The sequence below is a fragment of the Haematobia irritans genome, chromosome 5, assembly GCF_050003625.1.
Source record: "Haematobia irritans isolate KBUSLIRL chromosome 5, ASM5000362v1, whole genome shotgun sequence".
Classification (NCBI taxonomy): Eukaryota; Metazoa; Arthropoda; class Insecta; order Diptera; family Muscidae; genus Haematobia; species Haematobia irritans.
The window spans coordinates 165,698,243-165,723,007 of record NC_134401.1 but is presented as its reverse complement, the minus strand read 5'-3'; the positions used below and the strand labels follow the sequence as shown (position 1 = coordinate 165,723,007).

Below are 24,765 nucleotides of genomic sequence, written 5' to 3'. Positions count from 1 at the left end.
GATCGGTTTATATGGGGGCTATATATAATTATGGACCGATATGGACCAATTTTTGCATGGTTGTTAGAGACCATATACTTACACCATGTACCAAATTTCAGCCCGATCGGATGAAATATGCCACTCTTAGAGGCTTCGCAAGCCAAATCTGGGGGTCCGTTAATATGGGGGCTATACGTAAAAGTGGACTGATATGGTCCTACATCACTAACAACTCTTTGTGCCAAGTTTCAAGTGAATAGCTTGCTTCGTTCGGAGTTAGCGTGATTTCAACAGATGGACGGACGGACTTAGATCGACTCAGAATTTCACCACGACCCAGAATATATATACATATATATATATATATATATATATATATATATATATATATATATATATATATATATATATATATATATATATATATATATATATATATATATATATATATATATATATATATATATATATATATATATATATATATATATATATATATATATATATATATATATATATATATATATATACTTTATGGGGTCTTAGAGCAATATTTCGATGTTTTACAAACGGAATGACAAAGTTAATATACCCCCCATCCTATGGTGGAGGTATAAAAATTGGAGTTCAGGTATAAAAATTGGAGTTCAAAATTGCAAGAATGTCTTTAGTGCCATATGAAGATCAAGATGTGCGTATTTGTAGTAAAATTTACAAATTTATAGAAGTAATAAACTATTTTGTGAGAAGTACGAATTTAGTAAATATTTTTCTGGAGAGGAGCAAATTTTGTTCTCTTTTTTTAGTTCATTTAACTAACGTACGCAAAAAATTATTATAGTAAAGGAAACTTTTTCCAAACATAATAATTCCATGAAATTAAATTGTAAAGTGTAATGGTGATTATCAAAATTAAAATCGTAAAACTCATCTTTAGAACCTCGGTAAAAATAAATTTTGCTCAATGGGATAAACAAAATTGTCCCATCTGGGGTTAGGAAAATCCATATACTCAAAAAAAAAATGCTTTCTCTCTGTTTTTCACAAAAAACAGTTTAGAGATTTTTAAAAATTTTACATTTTATCACAAATGCGCCCATCTTGAACTGCGTATGGTGCTAAAGACTTTCTTATATATGTTGACTCCTTCAACCTAAAAAAAATTTCTTTATTAAGCGAAAGAAAATAATTGTGTTTAATAAAGTGATGCAAATACAGTGCAACGGCTGTTGAAATGGAGTACTTCCGTCCTATGACAAGCCCATGTTAAATTCATCGCTTCTGCGTCAATATTGCGCCACTTCCGGATCCATAAAGAACATTTTCATTACTTTTTTGGCGATGCTTTTTTGCTGGGTAGTTCGGATTAAAAAAAATGATTGTGTAAAAAATATAGTTTTTTCCTCATCTTTTTTATTTTCCAATAATTAAAAATTATCCGATGGGGATTTGCCAAATTAACACCGTCTTTTCTCCCTTTTACACCATACTCGTATGTATCTAGATTGACTTTAATGAACGGATCGTTTTGAAACGTATACGTTGTTCACGATTGCTTGTGAGTGAGTGTATAAAATTAAATAATTTTGGAATTTTTGCTACTTAACTTAAAGCTATATATCAGTGGAAACCGATCACTTCTTAAAGAGACTTATTTATTGAGAGCTATATCCCTTAATTTCAAAATGTATAAACTTTTGATCACAATCGATCAAAAGTGATTCAATCATGAAATTAATTAATCCAATTAATTTTTTAATCGAAATATCTTCAATTACGAAATCACAAAATTAATAAGAAGTAAAAAGTATAACTGACTAGCGTAACCCGGCCCGCTTCGCTGCGCCTTCCGAAGCGTATTTGGAGGAACATTTTGCGTTAACTTAGTCAACTATATCCTTCGTGCTGAAAACAAATTCGAAAAGATTTGAATTCTTTTAAACAATGTTCTGTATTCAAGTAGTTGGACAATCTTCTATATTTCTTGTGAATTTTAAGTGTGGTTTGTCAAGGAAAGGTATCCTTTTCCTCAACAAATCTGAAAATTAAGCACTATATTATCCAATAAATTGGAAAAAGCAAACGTAGTAAAAAATTTTACCACATTAACATTTGCTAAAATGTTGGAAAATGATGTACCCTCTACGTTGGCTACCAATTTCATGTAAATTTAAGTTCTTTACTAAAAAGAAGTCTGGCAGAAGCCTGTGCAAAAATCATAAAATTATGTACCGAGTTCCCATTTATGGACAACCCTCTACTTTCAATTTAAGAAAAAAAAAAAACGGACAAAAGGGCACCCTCTCCCCACCTTCGCACCACTCCGACTTGATATCGGACTATCACGTACCCTATATTAATTTCGCAACTACTCAATGGTCCCTATAAATTCTATCGAAGTAAATAGACAAAGTTTATTTAAATTTTCCCCTTCCCCAACCAGATATCGAAAAATCATATACCAATTTAAAAATCATGTATAAATTTAATCACCTCCTCCCACGTTCCCTGTAAACTTCAAGTAGATCGGCGATGTTTAAATTTTGCTCTATTGTTTTAAAGGGACGTCACTTTCCCCGATACAATATCGACAAATACCGTAGTGAATAGCACCCCTAACCTTCCCTGAAAATTCTTAAAACTTTCCTTCAAGTGTGGGGCAAGGAAGGTTGCCTCTTCGTTCATAACCTTCCCCCACTCCCTTTTTAAATTTCAAGAAAACTTAAGAATTGTTGTTTTTTTTGCAGTTTTAGAGGAGGACCTCCTCCCCGACCAAATATCGAAAAGTGATGTAGCGTATCTTTTGTAAACGTTCCAGAAAATGTCAAACAAATTATAAGCCTAAAGGGGCGGCCTCTCTTCCGTCCACATATCACAAAATCAGGTATCAACTATTAATATCGTAACCTCTCCCCAGTCCTCAAGTAACTCGGTAAAGTTTAATTGTTTCTCTGTATGTACTTAAGAGAAGCGGATGTCTCCCTTTTATTTTTATTAAAAAATCAGGAACCTGATATAAATATCATAACCCGTTTTTTCCGTAAAATTTCAGTCGGGGGAGTTTAGTTTTGTTTGTACTTTAAAAAAAATCGGCAAAGGGGAGGTCCCCCTCCCCGACCAAATACCTAAAAATAATGTAGCGGATTTTTGTCTAGATGCCAACCCCAACATTCAATGAAAATTTCAAGCAAATCGCATAATTTGGTTCCAAGTTTCAAAAAGTAGGGCAAGGGAGAGGTCCCCCTCCTCTCCACATATGAAATCATCAGGTACCCCATATTAATTCCATAACCTCACCACATGTTTTCTGTAAATCTCAGATAATTTAGAGAATTTTAGTTTTTTCACTGTACTTTAAAAAATTCGAACAAAGGGGAGGCCCCCTCCGCCGCCAAATATCGAAATAAAAAGTAGCGGATCTTTGTCTAGATGCCAACCCCAATCTTCAATGAAAATTTCAAGCAAATCGGTCAACTTTGGTCTAATTTTCAAAAAGTCGGACAAAGGGGAGGTTCCTCTCCGCGACCATATGTCAAAAAATGAGGTACCCTATTTTCAGCACATGAGTGCCCCCCACGATCTCTGAAAGTTTCAAGTAAATCGGTTCAGCCGTTTTCGCGCCAACCCGGAACATACAAATAAACAAACAAACAAATAAACAAACATAATTTGAATTTTATATATATAGATTAAAAAAACTTTTAAATTGGTTCAATTAATTTTTGAATTAAAGATATCAATTATTTACTATATTATTTATTTATTTTTGGTTTATTTATTCATAATTTGTTTTCCGCTTATATGACATAATTTTCTTATATATTTACAAGAGTTTATAATTTCTTATAAGGTTTCGGAAATTATTTTAGTTAGATTTTTCTTTAGATTTAATCCAATGAATAGTATTAAACTACTTCCGAATAAAATTTTCCATTATTTTTTTTATTTAGAAATATTTGTTTTATTTAATTAAAAATATTAATTAGAATAATTAATATTTTAGCTAAACCTTTAGCATACAAATATTACACCGAATCAAAAGAAAGCTTTATTTATCTAATACCCGACATTGAGATTATTTCAGATATTGACTAAAATTTCGTGACAATTCAGAAGCATCCTAATCAATTAATTATAAAATTTAATTTTAAACATACAACCATTACCACTTTCCCAATTTTTTTACGATAAGCGTCTGATAGACGTAATCTCTCCCACCATCACCATGATTGGTTGATAGTTTGATTTATAGAAAGACCAATCAAATTCAGATGACAATGACATACATTCTTTAAGATATAAAATATGGCACTATGTTATTAGTTTACGTAAAAAATTAATTGATTAATTAATTGCCCTTTAAAAATTACGGTTTCTTTGATATCAATGTAAGTCTAGAAATACATGTTATATATGTGTTATTTAACTCTGAATGAAACACTATAAATGCAAATTATGAAAACTGTCAAAGACATCCTTAATTTGTACACTGGAAGAAGAGTTTTCTTTTCTGAGGAACGAAATTTTAGACATGCAAAGTTTTTTTTTGACGCTAAAAAAAAAACTTTTATTAACAGCAAATAAACAAGATCAAAGATAATCGTTGAATTGCTTATTATAAATTCGGTTTTACTTGAACTTAAAGAAATTACCTTGTAAGAAAGGGAAATTTCGATTATATAAAATTTCGTTCCGGAGGAAAGACTTTTTTCGTTGCGTGTATATATGGAATTTTCACATTAACAAGAGTAATAGTAACAGTTTTACTCAAATCCTAGAATATAATGCTATAATTATAATAAAAAAATATCTAAGATGCTAAATCATATGCACTTTTTAATTGCATCAATCAATCAAACAATTAATTGAAAAAGCACATAAAATTCAACTAAATACTTGATTATCATAATTAAAAAATTAATTTGAATTGGAGATCTATACAAATCAAATGAATATATTTTTAAAAAAAATTAATTTATTGAAATTTGTTGTTAAATTGTTCATTATTTTTATTTAGTTTGTTTCGAGGTCATTTGGTGGAATAAAAAAAAATTGGTTGTTGTAATTTATTCCAAATGTATCCAATATTTCGTTACATTTCCGATATTTGTCTTCAGGTAAATTAATTTAGAAGTTACAAATGTAAAATTAGCATAAAGTTTGAATCCAACTCACAATAACTAACAAATCTGGTTTTATACCAAATGACCTCAAGCAAACTAAACACAAATAATTAACAATTTAAAGTTCACATATCAAACAACAGAAAATTTAAATAAATTTAAAAAAATTAGGTGTCGAAGAAATCAATTATATTTTTAATCAAGTTTATTTTTTATGTTTATTTAATTCTGTGATCGATTACTTTAATTGAAGCAATTTCCATTAAAAAATTAATTGGATCTAACCAAGTTATTTCTATAGAAATACAATTTTGACAAAATTTTCTATAGAAATAAAAATTTTTATAGAAATGAAATTTTCACAAAATTTTCTATAGAAATAAAATTGTAACAAATCTTTCTTAAGAAATAAAATTTTGACAAAATTTAATAAAAATAGAATTTGGACAAAAATTTCTATAGAAATACAATTTTGCAAAAATTTTCTACAGCAATGAAATTTTGCGAAAATTTTCTACAGCAATAAAATTTTGACAAAATTTTCTTTAGAAATAAAATTTTTAAAAAATTTTCTGTAGAAATAAAATATTGACAAAATTTTCTATAAAAATAAAATTTTCTCTATAAACATACAATTTTGACAAAATATTCTATAAAAATAAAATTTTGACAAAATTTTCTATAAAAATAAAATTTTAAAAAAATTTTCTATAGAAATAAAATTTTAAAAAAATATTCTATAGAAATAAAATTTTGAAAAAATGTTTTACAGAAATAAAATGTTGACAAAATTTTTTTTAGAAATAAAATTTTAAGAAAATTTTCTATAGAAACAAAATTTTCTTTAGAAATAAAATGTTCACAAAATTTTCTATAGCAATAAAAATTTGACAAAATTTTCTATAAAACTAAAATTTTGACAACATCTAGAAATAAAATTTTGACAACATCTTCTATAGAAATAAAATGTTGACAACATCTTCTATAAAAATAAAAATTTGACGAAATTTTATTTAGAAATAAAAATTTGACAAAATGTTCTTTAGAAAAAAAAATTGACAAAATTTTCTATAGAAATAAAATTTTATCTAATTATACAATTATTCTTCGAGCTTTATGGACAGATATAGATTAAGGAACATGGTTAATAGAGCCATTGAAAAGAAAACGCCAGATTCAATGGCTCTTTTAACCATGTTCCTTAATCTATATCTGTCCATAAAGCTCGAAGAATAATTGTATAATTAGATATAATGCATTTGGACGTCAATTGCCTGTTTCGGTATCAGGCTAACATGAAATAAAATAAAATTTTGACAACATTTTCTATAGAAATAAAATTTTGACAAAATTTTCTATAGAAATAAAATTTTTAAACATTTTTCTATAGAAATAAAATTTTGACAAAATTTTCTATAAAAATAAAATTTTGACAAAATTTTCTATAGAAATAAAAGTTTGACAATATTTTATATATAAATAAAATTTGGACAAAATATTCTATAGAAAAACATTTTTGACTAAATTTTCCATAGAAATAAAATATTTAAAAAATTTTCTATAGAAATAAAAGTTTGACAATGTTTTATATAGAAATAAAATTTTGACTAAATTTTCTATAGAAATAAAATTTTGACAATATTTTCTATAGAAATAAAATTTTGAGAAAATTTTCTATAGAAATAAAATTTTGAGAAAATTTTCTATAGAAATACAATTTTGAGAAAATTTTCTATAGAAATAAAATTTTGACAAAATTGTCTATAGAAATAAAATGTTGACAACATTTTCTATAGAAAGAAAATTTTGACAATGTTTTCTATAGAACTACAATTTTGATAATGTTTTCTATAGAACTACAATTTAGACAAAATTTTCTATAGAAATACAATTTTGACAAAAATTTCTATAGAAATAAAATTTTGACAAAATTATCTATTGAAATAAAATGTTGACAAAATTTTCTATAGAAATAAAATTTTGACAAAATTTTCTATAGAAATAAAATTTTGACAAAATTTTCTATAGAAATAAAATGTTAAGAAATTTTTCTATAGAAATAAAATTTTAACAAAATTTTCTATAGAAATAAAATTTTGACAAAATTTTCTATAGAAATAAAATGTTAAGAAATTTTTAAAATAAAGTTTTAACAAAATTTTCAATGAAAATAAAATTTTGACGAAATTTTCAATTAAAATAAAATTTTGACAAAATTTTCTATAGAAATAAAATTTTGACAACATTTTTTATAAAAATAAAATTTTGCCAAAGTTTTCTACAGGAATACAAAAATTTTCTAGAGCAATAAACTTTTGACAAAATTGTCTATAGGAATAACATTTTGATAATTTTTTTTTTATAAAAATAAAATTGTGATAATGTTTTCTATAGATAATTTATATGGAATTCGTGGTAGAGAACTAAACTTTTTTCGGAGTTACTTACAAAATAGAAAGCAGTTCGTCCAAATAAATTCATCCAAAAGTTTATTGAAAGATGTCGTATACGGCGTTCCGCAGGGGAGTGTATTGGGACCTCTTCTGTTTAAAATATATATCAATGATATATCTAACCTTGGACTAAAAGGCAAATTATATATGTATGCTGACGATATCAGTATATTTTATCCATATAAATATGAATTGACACTGAAAGCAAATGTAGAACGCGATGCTTCACTTCTATGTGAGTTCGCAAAGATTAATAAATTAGTCCTAAATGCCAATAAGACGAAGTTTATTCGTTTTAGACCGCATCCACACATTGAAACGAGAACCTGGTCTATCTTAGTGGATAGTAAGATAATACCTGAGGTGGACACAGTCAAATACTTAGGCATCAGTCTTCAAAATAATCTAGGTTGGAAGACACATATTCAAGAAATTAGAAATAAAATTGCACCTGGATTGGGAATTCTATACAAATATAAGAACAAAATGGATGAACAAGCAAAATTAATGATATTTCAGTCACTGATACAAAGCCACTTGAACTATCTGCCCATCATTTATGGATATAAAAAAAATTCTGACTTGAAATCCCTACAAATATTACAAAACAGAGCACTTAAAATAGTTTATAACCTGCCTGAACGCTACCCAACATTTTTGTTGTATAGGGACGTCGCAAAAAGTGTCCTCCCAGTATTTGGTTTATATAAGAAACAAGTACTTATATACGTATATAAGGTTTTGAACAACATTGGGTTTCATACAACGCAGTTCCTGAGTAATAATTATACCATTAATACAAGAAATAGATCCAATCTCAGACTGCCTAGATGCAGATTAGAATTGACTAAGCAACGCATTGAATTCATGGGTTGTCTGGAATACAATAATCTTCCTGCTTTTATTAAAATGTCCACATGCATTGCAAGTTTTAAGCGCCAAATAAAAGATTACCTAGAACAAAACATTGAAATGCTTCTAATATGACTTATATAATTTTTTGTTTTGTTTTTTAATTCATATTTCATAAATCATAACAAATTCATAAAATCATAACTTGTCTGTGATATGTATGTTTTTCTTGAAATACGTTGCTAGATAGCCTCAAAAATGCCTTGGAGGCGCTGAGGCAATTATATGAATTGTAAATATATTTTAATTTGAAATAATAATAAAAAAAAAAAAAAAAAAAAAAAAAAAATTTCTATAGCAATAAAATTTTCTATAGAAATAACATTTTGTCAAAATTTGCATAGAAATAAAATTTTGACAAAATTTTTTATAGAAATAAAATTTTGACAAAATTTTATATAGAAATAAAATTTTGACAAAATCTTCTATAGAAATAAAAATTTGACAAAATTTTTTTTAGAAATAAAAATTTGACAAAAATTGCTTTAGAAATAAAAATTTGACAACATTTTCTATAACAATAAAATTTTGACAAAATTTCTATAGAAATAAAATTTTGACAATTTTTTCTATATAAATAAAATTTTGACAAGATTTCCTATATTAATAAAATTTTTGAAAGAAATAAAATTTTGACAAAATTTTCTAAAGAAATAAAATTTTGACAAAATTTTCTATAGAAATAAAATGTTAGGAAAATTTTCTATAGAAATGAAATTTTGACAAAATTTTCTATAGAAATAAAATTTTTACAAAATTTTCTATAGCAATAAAATTTTGTAAAAATTTTCTATAGAAATAAAATTTTACTAAAATGTTCTATAGAAATAAATTAAAAAAACCTAATTTAATGTGTCGAAGAAATCAATTATATTTATGTTTAATTAATTCTGTGATTGATGATTTTTATTGCAGCAATTTCCATTAAAAAATTAATTGGATCGAACCTAATTTCAAGGCTATTTATCGCATCCTGTGGTGATAGTTAAAAACTTGGTAGATTGGGTTTATGTTAGGTTAGGTTAGGTGGCAGCCCGATGTTTCAGGCTCACTTAGACTATTCAGTCCATTGTGATACCACATTGGTGAACTTCTCTCTTATCACTGAGTGCTGCCCGATTCCATGTTAAGCTCAATGACAAGGTACTTTCTTTTTATAGCCGAGTCCGAACGGCGTTCCACATTGCAGTGAAACCACTTAGAGAAGTTTTGAAACCCTCAGAAATGTCACCAGCATTACTGAGGTGGGATAATCCACCGCTGAAAAACTTTTTGGTGTTCGGTCGAAGCAGGAATCGAACCCACGACCTTGTTTATGCAAGGCGGACATGCTAACCATTGCTCCACGGTGGGTTTATATGCGGACATCAGAAAGATGCACTAGTATAATCAATCTTAAAAATGTAAACAGTTCTGAGTATTTCAGGCACAAGATTGTGAATTTTTATCAATTCAACCCACGTTTAGTTCATAAAATGTCTGAAACATACTTAATAAAAGAAAAATTTCATTAAGCTAAGGAAAATGCCGAAAAATAAATTACATTTTGCATTAGATTAATTACGGATTTTATTTTTCAGTGTGGTACGTTAGAATTTTCTTCTTTTTCTGATAGTTAAATTTCGATACCAGTTCTATCTTCTATCAACAACTTTGTCCACCTATATATCTCAGGTAATCGAGTTTACCTTGAGACTAAAAAAAAACACATCGTTTATGGTTTGTTGATTTACAAAAGCTCTTGTGTTTTTTTCTATTTGTTGGTTAACTTTCATGTATATATCATAACAATTTCCATCCATCCTTCCTCGTCCAATGTATTGGTAATTTCCGCTGTTTTACATTTCTCTTGTTTTTTGGCATAATGCCATTACATACAACGAAAATTAGAAGTTATGGAAGTGAGTAATAGATTTTATTACCATGATGAAAAAAGAAAACGCGAATGCCAAAACACAAAAATGTTGACTTGTTCTATTTTTAAACAATCACCTTGAATATGCCTACTCCCTAGGCTTTACCAAACATCTTTAAAAATTTGTTATGCCTCAAAAGCAACAGCCACAAAATTGAAGGAAAAAATCAAATTAGAATCACCTGCCACCACCCACTCACAATGACAATTGTACCACAGTGGCTGGGGTTATACCATCTGGTTGGTGACAATCATTATTGTCTGGTGCTCGGCTCGCAGACATTCTTAACCCACCCCACAAACAGCCATCACTCCTTCACCACGTTGCTTTTCTCTCTCCGCTATAAGTAGTGATAGAAAATCAATGGTAAATTTAAATGCTAAAAAACTTAAGCAAAATCATAAAAAAAAATTTAAAGAGAAAATTAAAAATCGATTTAATTTAAAATTTAAAATTAATCTATAAATTTTTGGCTTTTTTAGATATATAAAAAATATATATTTTTTATTTTTTTTTATTATTTTTTATGTCATTTGGCTTTTTACCCTATGTTGTATAGTTGCTTAGTTATCAGCCTGCTTTCTCTTTTGTTCTCAGCTCCTGTTACACAAATGCCAACTTCCTTCTGAGTAAACATTTCCGTTTCCGTTTTTTATTTCTGTTGTTAGCGCCATTGGTTTTCTTCTTTACTTGGCAGGCATATAAGTGCAATTCTTCTAGCCTATTTTTGTTATGGTTGTTATTTTTATTATTATTGCCATGATTTTTATTTTGGTATTCTGACCACGGTTGCCACAGTTGGTGGAATCCTACCAGAAATGGTAGATTGGTAGTATTCTTAATATTTTGGAAGATTTTGCAAAATATTCCTTTACAATTAAAATGTACCTCAATTTTTATAGAAATAAAATGTCTAATTATACAATTATTTTTCGAGCTTCATGGACAGATATAGATTAAGGAACATGGTTAATAGAGCCATTGAAAAGAAAACGCCAGATACCAATCTATACACGCCTGGACTGTACATGTTTCGGTTCGGGCGAATGAACCTTTCCACAGCCTTTAGTATAGATCTGGCTGGGAGAGATAACTCAATTTTGGGCCCTTTATGCTAACTCCTTATGGAGAAAACATTTGGGAAATTTCCTCTTACAAATTGAATCATCTTTTCTCCCACTGTACATCATCTTTTCATATAACTTACAAGTCCCTTAATCTTATTTTTATAAACATGTACAGTCCAGGCGTGTATAGATTGGTATCTGGCGTTTTCTTTTCAATGGCTCTATTAACCATGTTCCTTAATCTATATCTGTCCATGAAGCTCGAAAAATAATTGTATAATTAGATATAATGCATTTGGACGTCAATTGCCTGTTTCGGTATCAGGCTAACATGTAATGAAATAAAATGTTGACAAAATTGTCTATAGAAATAAAATGTTCACAAAGTTTTCTATAGTAATAAAATTTTGCAAAAATTTTCTATAGAAATAAAATTTTGACAAAATTTTCTATAGAAATAAAATTTTGACAAAAGTTTCAATAGAAAAAAAATACGCATATAAAATTTAGCAAAAATTTTCTATAGAAATAAAATTTTGAAAAAGTTTTCTATAGAAATAAAATTTTGACAAAATTTTCTATAGCAATAAAATTTTGCAAAAATTTTCTATAGAATTAAAATTTCAACAAAAGTTTCCATAGAAAAAAAAATTTGATAAATAAAATTTTGCCAAAATTTTCTATAGGAATAAAACTTTGACAAAATATTCTATAGCAATAAAATTTTGACAAAATTTTCTATAGAAATAAAATTTTGAAAAAGTTTTCTTTAGAAATAAAATTTTGACAAAATTTTCTATAGAAACAAAATTTTGAAAAAGTTTTCTGTAGAAATAAAATTTTGACAAAATTTTCTATAGCAATAAAATTTTGCAAAAAATTTCTATAGAATTAAAATTTTAACAAAAGTTTCCATAAAAAAAATTGACAAATAAATTTTTGCCAAAATTTTCCATAGAAATAAAACTTTGACAAAATATTCTATAGAAATAAAATGTTGACAAAGTTTTCTATAGCAATACAATTTTTAAAAAAATGTCTATAGAAATAAAATTTTGACAAAATTTTCTATAGAAATAACATTTTGACAAAATTTTCTATAGAAATAAAATTTTGACACAATTTTCTATAGCAATAAAATTTTGCAAAACTTTTCTATAGAAATAAAATTTTAACAAAAGTTTCCATTGAAAAAAAAATTGACAAATAAAATGTTGACAAAATTTTCTATAGAAATAACATTTTGACAAAGTTTTCTATAGAAATAAAATTTTGACAAAATTTTATCTAGAAATAAAATTTTGACAAAAGATTCCATGGAAAAAAATTGACAAATAAAATTTTGACAAAATTTTCTATAGAAATAAAATTTTGACACAATTTTCTATAGCAATAAAATTTTGCAAAACTTTTCTATAGAAATAAAATTTTAACAAAAGTTTCCATTGAAAAAAAAAATTGACAAATAAAATGTTGACAAAATTTTCTATAGAAATAAAATTTTGACACAATTTTCTATAGCAATAAAATTTTGCAAAAATTTTCTTTAGAAATAAAGTTTTGGCAAAATTTTCTATAAAAATCAAATTTGGACAAAATTGTCTATAGAAATAAAATTTCGATGACTTTTTCTATACAAATACAATTTTGTCAAAATTTTCTATAGAAATAAAAAAAAAATCCAATTAAAGTCTTAATTGAGTTTTAAAAAATATTCAATTAAAAATTTAATTGATTCAGCAAATTTTTTTAATTGAAGCAAAAAATTAATAGTATCAATTATTTTTTTATTTTGATCAATTGTGTGATAGAAAACTTTTAAATTGAAAAACTAATTGGATCAATTAATTTTGGAGATTGAAATACGAAAAAAAAATTTTGTGTGTAGAAATAAAATTTTGCAAAAAATTTCTATGGAAATAAATTTTTGACAAAATTATCTATAAATATAAAATTTTGACAAAATTTTCTATAGAAATAAAATTTCGATAACTTTTTCTATACAAACGGGAGCCACCGTGGTGCAATGGTTAGCACGCCCGCCTTGCATTCACAAGGTCGTTGGTTCGATTCCTGCTTCGACCGAACCCCAAAAAAGTTTTTCAGCAGTGTATTATCCCACCTCAGTAATGCTGGTGACATTTCTGAGGGTTTCACAGCTTCTCTAATTGGTTTCACTGCAGTGTGGAACGCCGTTCGGACTCGGCTACAAAAAGGAGGTCCTTTGTCATTGAGCTTAACATGGAATCGGGCAGCACTCAGTGATAAGAGAGAAGTTCACCAATGTGGTATCACAATGGACTGAATAGTCTAAGTGAGCCTGATACGTCGGGCTGCCACCTAACCTAACCTTCTATACAAATACATTTTTGTCAAAATTTTCTATAGGAATAAAAAAAAATCCAATTAAAGTCTTAATTGAGTTTTGAAAAATATTCAATTAAAAACTTAATTGATTCAACAAATTTTCTAATTGAAACAAAAAATTAAAGGTATCAATTAATTTTTTATTTTGAAAAATTGTGTGATTGAAAACAATTGAACTAAAAATTAATTGGATCAATTAATTTTGGTGATTGAAATACAAAATTTTTTTTTGTGTGTAGAAATAAAATTATGGAAAAATGTTTTATAGAAATAAAATTTTACAAAAATTTTCTATGGAAATAAAGTTTTGACAAAATTTTCTATAAAAATACAAGTTTGACAAAATTTTCTATTAAAATAAAATGTTGCAAAAATTTTCTATAGAAATAAAATGTCAACAAAAATTTTCTATAGAAATAAAATGTTGCAAAAATTTTCTATAGAAATAACATTTTAACAAAAATTTTCTATATTCTATTTCTATTTTCTATTCTATAGAAAAATAAAATTTTGCAGAAATTTTCTATAGAAATAAAATTTTGCAAAAATTTTCTTTAGAAATAAAATTTGCAAACATTTTCTATAGATATAAAATTTTACAAATTTTGACAAAATTTTCTATAGAAATAAAATTTTGACAACATTTTCTATGGAAATAAAATTTTGACAAAAGTTTCCATAGAAAAAAATTGACAAAATTTTCTATAGAAATAAAATTTTAACATAATTTTCTATAGAAATAAAATTTTGCAAAATTTTTCTATAAAAATATAATATATTAATATTTCAAAAATTTTCTATAGAAATAAATATTTGACACAATTTCAATTGTGTGATTGAACACATTTCAATTAAAAAATTAATTGGATCAATTAATTTTGGTGATTGAAATACAAAAATTTTTTTTGTGTGTAGAAATAAAATTATGCAAAAATGTTTTATAGAAATAAAATTTTACAAAAATTTTCTATAGAAATAAAATTTTGCAAAAATTTTCATTAGAAATAAAATTTTGACAAAATTTTCTATAGAAATAAAATTTTAACAAAAATTTTCTTTAGAAATAAAATTTTGACAAAATTTTCTATAGAAATAAAATTTTGCAAAAATTTTTTTAGAAATAAAATTTTGCAAAAATTTTCTTAGAAATAAAATTTTGACAAAATTTTCTATAGAAATAAAATTTTAACAAAAATTTTCTATAGAAATAAAATGTTGCAAAAATTTTCTATAGAAATAAAATTTTAATAAAAATTTTCTAAGAAATTCTGCAGAAATTTTCTATAGAAATAAAATTTTGCAAAAATTTTCTTTAGAAATAAAATTTTGACAAAATTTTCTATAGAAATAAAACTTTAACAAAAATTTTCTTTAGAAATAAAATTTTGACAAAATTTTATAAAGAAATAAAATTTTGACAAAATTTTCTAAAGAAATAAAATGTTGCAAAATGTTTCTATAGAAATAAAATTTTAACAAAAATTTTCTATAGAAATAAAATTTTAACAAAAATTTTCTATAGAAATAAAATTTTAACAAAAATTTTCTATAGAAATAAAATTTTAACAAAAATTTTCTATAGAAATAAAATTTTGCAAATTTTGACATTTCTATTTTCTATTCTATAGAAAAATAAAATTTTGCAGAAATTTTCTATAGAAATAAAATTTTGCAAAAATTTTCTTTAGAAATAAAATTTGCAAACATTTTCTATAGATATAAAATTTTACAAATTTTGACAAAATTTTCTATAGAAATAAAATTTTGACAACATTTTCTATGGAAATAAAATTTTGACAAAAGTTTCCATAGAAAAAAATTGATAAAATTTTCTATAGAAATAAAATTTTGACAACATTTTCTATAGAAATAAAATTTTAACATAATTTTCTATAGAAATAAAATGTTGCAAAATTTTTCTATAAAAATATAATATATAAATATTTCAAAAATTTTCTATAGAAATAAATATTTGACACAATTTCAATTGTGTGATTGAACACATTTCAATTAAAAAATTAATTAGATCAATTAATTTTGGTGATTGAAATACAAAATTTTTTTTTGTGTGTAGAAATAAAATTATGCAAAAATGTTTTATAGAAATAAAATTTTACAAAAATTTTCTATAGAAATAAAATTTTGCAAAAATTTTCATTAGAAATAAAATTTTGACAAAATTTTCTATAGAAATAAAATTTTAACAAAAATTTTCTTTAGAAATAAAATTTTGACAAAATTTTCTATAGAAATAAAATTTTGCAAAAATTTTCTTTAGAAATAAAATTTTGAAAAATTTTCTTTAGAAATAAAATTTTGACAAAATTTTCTATAGAAATAAAATTTTAACAAAAATTTTCTATAGAAATAAAATGTTGCAAAAATTTTCTATAGAAATAAAATTTTAATAAAAATTTTCTAAGAAATTCTGCAGAAATTTTCTATAGAAATAAAATTTTGCAAAAATTTTCTTTAGAAATAAAATTTTGACAAAATTTTCTATAGAAATAAAACTTTAACAAAAATTTTCTTTAGAAATAAAATTTTGACAAAATTTTCTAAAGAAATAAAATGTTGCAAAAATTTTCTATAGAAATAAAATTTTAACAAAAATTTTCTATAGAAATAAAATTTTAACAAAAATTTTCTATAGAAATAAAATTTTAACAAAAATTTTCTATAGAAATAAAATTTTGCAAATTTTGACAAAATTTTCTATAGAAATAAAATTTTGACAACATTTTCTATGGAAATAAAATTTTGACATGATTTTCTATAGAAATAAAATTTTGCAAAAGTTTTCTATAAAAATATAATATATAAATATTTCATAAATTTTCTATAGAAATAAAAGATTTTCTATAGAGATAAAATTTTGACAAAATTTCTATAGAAAATTGCAAAAATTTTCTATAGAAATAAAAGTTTGCAAATATTTTCTATAGATATAAAATTTTGCACATTTTGACAAAATTTTCTATAGAAGTGAAATGTTGACAACATTTTCTATGAAAATAAAATGTTGACAAAAGTTTCCATAGAAAAATTGACAAAATTTTCTATAGAAATAAAATTTTGACAAAATTTTGTATTGAAATAAAATTTTGCAAAAATTTTCTATAAAAATAAAATTTTGCAAAAATTTTCTATAAAAATAAAATTTTGGAACATTTTCTATAGATATAAAATTTTGCAAAAATTTTCTATAGAAATAAATATTTGACACAATTTTCTATAGAAATAAAATGTTGATCAAATTTTCTATAGAGATAAAATTTTGACAAAATTTTCCATAGAAATAAAATTTTGACAAAATTTTCTATAATAAAATATCAACCGAAATACAATTTACCAAAATATTTTTTTTGTGGGTAGGTTTTTGGTAAAACTTTCTCCAACTTTTGGTAAGTTATTTTTGGCTCTGGTGGCAACCGTGATTCTGACCCTCTGGTGATGACGAAGTTTCTCCAAATCACACAATTGCAAGTGAAAGTTCAAACAAAACAAAAAGTAGAAATGCATGGAAAAGCCAATTGTAGCAATAAAGAGTGAAGAAAAAATTAGCTAGAACTTGGAGGGAAAAATCCATATGAAAATGTCAATGACTTAAACCATGTGACAGGTAAATTTGTCAAAATGGCACTGTTCAATTATTCAAACGAGAATGGGGAATGACTTTAAATTGTTTGAAAGAAATAATGGCAAAATCTGAAGGCTTATGCTAAAGACTGAAAGTAAGTAACAACCAACGTTAAATTTATGGGCACTTATTGATTTTTTCACGGTATTTACATGACTATAATTTTGAAAATTTAGACAAGTATTCAGGAGGAGAATGCGACTAACAGTATATCAGTAAACCTATTTTGGAATTTGTCTACTTTTAAGGAAAAATAAATAATGGCCATAAAAATGTCAACAAATAGGTGGTGAAAACGCAAACAAAGACTATGATCGCCCCAAACATGTTTCACGAGCATAATGTTACTTTTTCATGGGAAACCTATAAAATGTTGGTTGCATCTATGTCATTTTAATGAATTTGGCGAGAAAATAATATTTTAGCAACAAAAATTTTTTATGTCCCATGTGTCAAATTATAAGTGAAATCTCATTTATTATTTATTGGTTCACTTTCATTACACCCTAGTGTATACTACCTTTACACATACATGCTAATTGCAAATATTCTTAGATAAAAGTAAAGTTTTCTGTTCATATGGCCATTATTATCCGCTTTTTGTATCATCTCCCAAAGTCCCAAAGGAAGTTTTAGATTTCTTTCTTATTTAAGATCCCCGATGGGAGTCTTTATTATCATTGATATGAATTATTAAACATTATTCGCCATTTGATATGGGATTCTTGACCTTTTTGTTGGAAAGTTCATTTTCATATTTTGATGGGGGGATATCTACAAGTGTCCATCTATTTATTAATCCTTTTTAGGATATTTGAAAAATATTATCAGGTAGAATAATTGCCAAAAGGCAAAGGGAACTCAGTATATTTTTTTAGAAAATTATCTACAAAATATACTTAAATTAAATTAAATTTCTATATAAAAACTTCAAAAAAGTTTATATGATAATATATCCCAATCACTTTTCATGTTAGCCTGTAACGACATGTTTTCATTATAAGCCAGGATAGCTTTGCTTTTAAAGCATCAGAAAATAAAACTATTTATGATACTTTCTAATGAATATATCCTATACGAATTAATCCCAATAACAAATCGAATCATCTCGGACACCCACCCAGTGCATCATCTCTTCACATCACTACAAATCCCTTAATCTTATATTTATATCGTTTTGTTACTGCACCAATACAACAACATGAAATCTATTTTTGGAAGCTCTTGCTGAATTTACCTGATCATTTTAAATAGACCCACCGATTGGAAGTATACAGTTTCTAAATATATATTAATCCATGATGAAGTAAAATATTTCACTTCAAATATTTATTCATGTCATTTCATTAAGTTGTGTAGTCAATTTATTTTATAACTCATTCAGTATCATTAAGTATTTATGTCATATTTCCATGTAATTATAAACGAAATGCAAATGAAGTTCTATTATTTTAGTATTTAAATAATAGGGGGCCCCTCTCATTCTCCACCATTTCATGGAGTATAATTTCCTTTCTCTCTCTCTCTCTCGTTCTCGCCAACACACATTCTCATTTACCTCGGTATTCGATTTGATGCTTATTTATAATCTCCAACACACTTAATTCATATATGAATTTTAAATTAAACTCAAAGCAATTTAATTTATGAAAATCCCAATAGCATTATGATATTTTGAGTGCAAAATGTTTACCACAAAAACAATAGAGACACAAACAGAAAGAAATTGTGTGAGAAGCTTTCCACCTACATTCACACTCCCACACTCACTCACACTTGGCTTGCTCTTAGTTTACAGTGTGTATTTATTTGTATGCATCATAGGTGTATGCTGACTTTATCATTATGTTATTGTTGGTTGTTCGAATATGCTAGAGAAACAACAACAACAACTACACAATATTTATTTAAAAGGATTATAAGTTTCACAAAAGTCTCTCGTGTACAAAAGTGCATTCAACAATATTTTGAAAATCAATTCTTAATATGAGCCAACATAAAGGTGAACATTTATGAAACATATGTACATATGTGGTGTAAGTGAAAATGCCAAAGGAGATAACTGAAAAAAATTTTGGGCTTAAATTTTTAAGTGGTTGAACTTCACACTCGAGGGATTACAGAACAAATAAACATATTAATCAACGAAAATTTGTTTTTTTTTTTCAAAAGATTATTGTCTATAGATTTTAGCATCTGTTCGAACCAATTGCCGAAGCACTTTTGCCACTCTGATTGAAGCCCTTTTGCCACTCTAATTGAGGCAACTCTGAACGCATCAACCGCTTTGTCAGGTGTCGCAAACCGTTGATCTCTCATTTTATTTTTTACGTATGGGAATAAAAAGAAGTCATTCGGTGAGCCAAGTGAGAACTATACGGCAGATGACCCATCAAATCGATGGTTTTAATGCTCAAAAATGCATAAGCAGAGAAGGAATATGATCTCCCAAAAATGTTTCAAAATAAAAATGTTATTTCTAGACGGTTTTGGACCATTTTTGTTTTCTCGTCAAAAAAAGACGATTCGATTTATAGAATTCGTCTGGCGGAGCTGCATCGCCAAAAATTTTAATCAAATTCATCGAAGCACTTGTGTTGAATTAATCCACGTCAAAAATTGTGCACAACTTATCGAAAATGTTCACATTTTAATTAAATTTTTTGGGCGAGATAAATTTTTCAAGTTGGTGTAAACAACATATGTCGCAATGTTCTGAGAACGTTTACCCCCAAAAATGTCAAGCTTTACAATAGAGCATTCAGTTGGAAGATTATAACACTAGGGTTGTCCAATCTCGAAAAATAAAATGCCGCTCAACCAGATCCTAGTGTTGGTTCCCATTATTATTACAAATTTAAATCCGTGGTGCTATGGTCAGTGGATTATACCTACGATTGCCACAGTTGGTAGAATTCTACCAAAATGGTATTTTTTGGTAGATTGCACTATATTTTGGTAGATTTTGCAAAATATTCCTCTCCAGCTAAGTGGTACTTGCCAAATTTCCTATAGAAATATAATTTTGACAAAATTTTCTATAGAAATAAAATTTTGACAAAATTTTCTATAGAAATAAAATTTTGACAAAATTTTCTATAGAAATAAAATTTTGACAAAATTTTCTATAGAAATAAAATTTTGACAAAATTTTAGAAGCAAAATTTTGACAAAATTTTCTGTAGAAATAAAATTTTGACAAATTTTTTTATAGAAATAAAATTTTTGACAAACTTTTCTATAGAAATAAAATTTTGACAAACTTTTCTATATAACAAAAAAAAAATTGACAAAATTTTCTATAGAAATAAAATTTTCACAAAATTTTCTATAGAAATAAATAAAGAAATAAAATTTTGGCAAAATTTCCTATAAAAAAATTAAACAAATTTTTCTATAGAAATAAAATGTTGACGAAATTTTCTATAAAAATAAAATTTTAGCAAAATTTTATATAGAAATGAAATTTGACAAAATTTTATATAGAAATGAAATGAACAAAATTTTCTATGAAAATAAAATGGTGACAAAGATTTTTAATATAAATTTTGACAAAATGTTCTATACAAATAATATTTTAACAAAATTTTCTATAGATATAAAATGTTTGCAAAATTTTTTATAGAAATAAAGTTTTTACAAAATATTCAATTTTTAATAAAATTCTCTATAGAAATAAAATTTTAACAAAATTTTCTATAGAAACAAAATGTTGACGAAATTTTCTATACAAATAATATTTTAACAAAATTTTCCATAGAAATGAAATTTAAAAAAAATTTCTATGAGAATAAAATGGTGACAAACATTTTTTATATAAATTTTGACAAAATTTTCTATTCAAATAATATTTTAACAAAATTTTCTATAGATATAAAATGTTGGCAAAATTTTCTATAGAAATACAATTTTCAATATTCTATAAAAATAAAATTTTTACAAAATTCTCTATAAAAATAAAATTTTAACAAAATTTTCTACAGAAATAAAATTTTGACGAAATTGTCTATAGAAATAATATTTTAACAAAATTTTCTATGGATATAAAATGTTGACAAAATTTTCTATAGAAATAAAGTTTTTTAAAAATATTCTTTATAAATAAAATTTTGACAAAATTTTCTATAGAAATAAAATTTTGACAAAATTTTCTATAGAAATAAAAGTTTTTCAAAGTTATGACAACATTTTTGATGGAAATAAAAGTTTGACAAAATTCTCTATAGAAATAAAAATTTAACAAAATTTTCTATAAAAATAAAAATTTTCGAAAGAAATACAATTTTGACAAAATTTTCTATCGAAATAAATTTGTGGCAATGACTACGACGTAGCAATTTTCTTTGGATTTTAAATTAAAATCCTATTTAATAATTTTCTTAAATCCTTTTTTGCATTTTAACTAACTCATGTGCATGTGTAAATTGAGACTCTTGTAGAGCAGCAAAATGTCTAGCTTTATTATGCACTTTGTAATTTGACATACATGAAATTTAATGAAATTTTAAACTGTAAAATATAATTAATTTACACAAAGGTTTAATTTATTTTGAAAATGGTTTGTGGCTATTTTGTCACTGCATCTTCGTGGTTTATTCAATTTTGTCTTACGTAATTGAAAATAATTGCATTTTCCTCTATTCTCTATCACAAAATAAAATAGAGCTGAAACAACAATACAAAGAGCAAGATGAAAAGGAGATTCGGAGAGCGGGAAAGGGGGAAAGAGTAACACGTCAATTGCCTGAAGCAACAATTATGCATTCACCTGGTAAAGCAAGGAAGATGAGATTGTAGGAGTTTTTTTTACCACACTCCCCGTTGGGATCTTACGGTATTAAATTCTCAACAAATTTTTAAAATTTGGTAAAGTATATTTTTTGTATAAACATTAAGTTTATGCACAAAGTGTGAATTCCTAATAAATGTTTTTTTTTTTAAATTTATTTTGTATATCTTTAATCATATATATTAATATATTTATTTATTTATTTATAATTAATACTAAATTTATAGTAAATATAATATTAGTATAAAATAGAAAAAAAGCATTGGCAACTGGGGCCATCAGCTAAATATTTATTTTAATATATTCACTGACAAAGTGTTTAAACTTTAGCTTTTTGTCATTAATTAAATTCGCCTAAAGAATGAGGAAAATTTTCTTAGGCCTCTTATAGCAAAATTAATTTATGAGCAATGGACGATATTAACAAACCTTAACAAAATTAGTTATTCAAGTTTGCCCTATTGGACGGTACACCAAAATCGGCAATGATAATGAAAATTCACAGTTTGGTATTTTTATTTGGTTTTTGGTCATTGGTCAGTGTAAACGCTCAGTATCAACGTGAATTACGACATTATTTTCTACAGAAAACTGGTATACAAAGAGAAAATTCATATCAATTCGAGGGAATTGAGGATCCCTATGACCAAACAAATTCAAACAATACCCCTCGAGATTTATATTCATCAGGACGTTTATTATTACTCGAAGATTTTCACAAGAATGAAGATGAAATTTTACAATACAATCGTCAAAGAGGAAAATTACAAACTGAAATTCCTATGGCAGAAGAATTCCCTTGTCTTTCGAATGGAACTCGATCCAGGGTGATACCTACCTCAGTACATCAATTACGTCCTGGAGATATTGATATCATTGCGGCTTTGGGTGATTCCTTGACTGCTGGAACTGGAATCTTATCGGAAAGTGTTATCAAAATTATAGCTGAATATCGTGGCATTACCTTTACGGGAGGAGGTTGGGGGGATTGGCGTTCCTATTTGACTTTGCCTAATATATTGAAAAATTTCAATCCCAACCTTTATGGTTATGCCTTGGATAATTGTTTGGTGACCGATAAAAGGGCTGTCTTTAATGTTGGCGAATCTGTGGGATTTACCAAGGATTTGCTTTTTCAGGCCCAAATTTTGATAAGAAGATTACAGACAGACAGCAAAGTGAATATGCAAAATCATTGGAAATTGATTTCGATATTTTCTGGTGCCAATGATTTATGTTCGGATATGTGTTACTATGACGACATGGAGGATTTCTTTACCAAACATCGTCAGAATTTATATGAAACATTGAATGTATTGAAAGAGAATATCCCCAAAGCCTTTATCATTTTAATGGCTACTCCAAATTTACAAGATTTACATCCCCATATGACCAAGTTACCTCTAAGCTGTTATTTCACCCATCATCTCTTTTGTCCCTGTCTCATAGGCCGCAGTGTTAGCTCTTCCAAATTCAAAGAAATGGGCCAAGCTATAAAACATCTCCAGGCTATCGATCGGGACCTTAGTAAATTGCCCGAATTTCAAACCGATGATTTTACAGTGATTTATCAACCCTTCACAGCAAATCTTTCATTGGCCAACCTACAAAATGGCTCTACAGATTTTAGATATTTTGCGGCTGATTGTTTTCATTACAGTCAATTGGGTCATGCCATGGCAGCTAATATGCTTTGGAATAATTTACTGCAGCGAGAAGGTGAAAAGGATGTGATATTGACGACAAAACTATTTGACAAATTTGAGTGTCCCAGTGAGAACAGGCCTTACTTAGCCACATACCGCAATAGTGATAGGGAGAAATAAATGCAAAAAAAAAAATCGATAAACACCATAGCGGATTTGGTATAGAAATACAAATAGCAAGGATTTGTTTACTTTTCTCAAAGAAATCGTATTTGGCCTTATCCTTTGCCATTAAATAAAGAAAATATAGTGCTAGACAATATCCGCTGTATTATCAAAAGAACAATAAAGAAATGTAGCATTATATCAAAATGCTTCTCTTCTATATACAATTTCCATTGACTATACACTCTCTTAAAATTCTCTGTTATTGTCAATGTGAATTTAACATTTGAGAAATTTGAGAGTCTCGGTGGGTAGAGACCATCTTACCCAGTGTTGCCAACTCCCCAAGGCCAAAAAGCACCAAAAAATATAATATTAATTCTAACATACCACCTTCCACCACAAAATCGAAAATTAAATGCTCTACTAAAAAAAAAACAAAAAAACCTTCCGAAGATGTATTATAGAACTTTTGTGAATTGAATTTCAAGAAGTTAAGGTAGGTATTAAGATCGAGTTTAGCCGCTAAAATAGTCTTTTTTTCACAATTACTTTTCTTTAATAATAAATCATTTTAAGGAATACAAACTTTGTGAAAATTTGCTTTTGGCTATTCCCCATCAAGTTATAATAAACTTTGCAGCAAATATGCATAATTTTATGCCCATTTTTAGTGATATAGTTTTCACTTTGGCGGCAAAACTC

At 26.1% G+C, this 24,765-nt stretch overlaps 2 protein-coding genes across 3 annotated transcripts in view; both read left to right on the top strand.

The window, feature by feature from the left end:
• Positions 1-24,765, top strand: part of HisT (Histamine transporter) — a 175,582-nt gene that overhangs the window by 4,634 nt on the left and 146,183 nt on the right. The window lies entirely within an intron of this gene.
• LOC142238484 (phospholipase B1, membrane-associated-like) lies at positions 22,687-24,267 on the top strand. The gene has a single exon (XM_075310139.1). It carries the CDS (start codon positions 22,735-22,737, stop codon positions 24,073-24,075), a length of 1,341 nt encoding a protein of 446 aa, XP_075166254.1. The 5' UTR covers positions 22,687-22,734; the 3' UTR covers positions 24,076-24,267.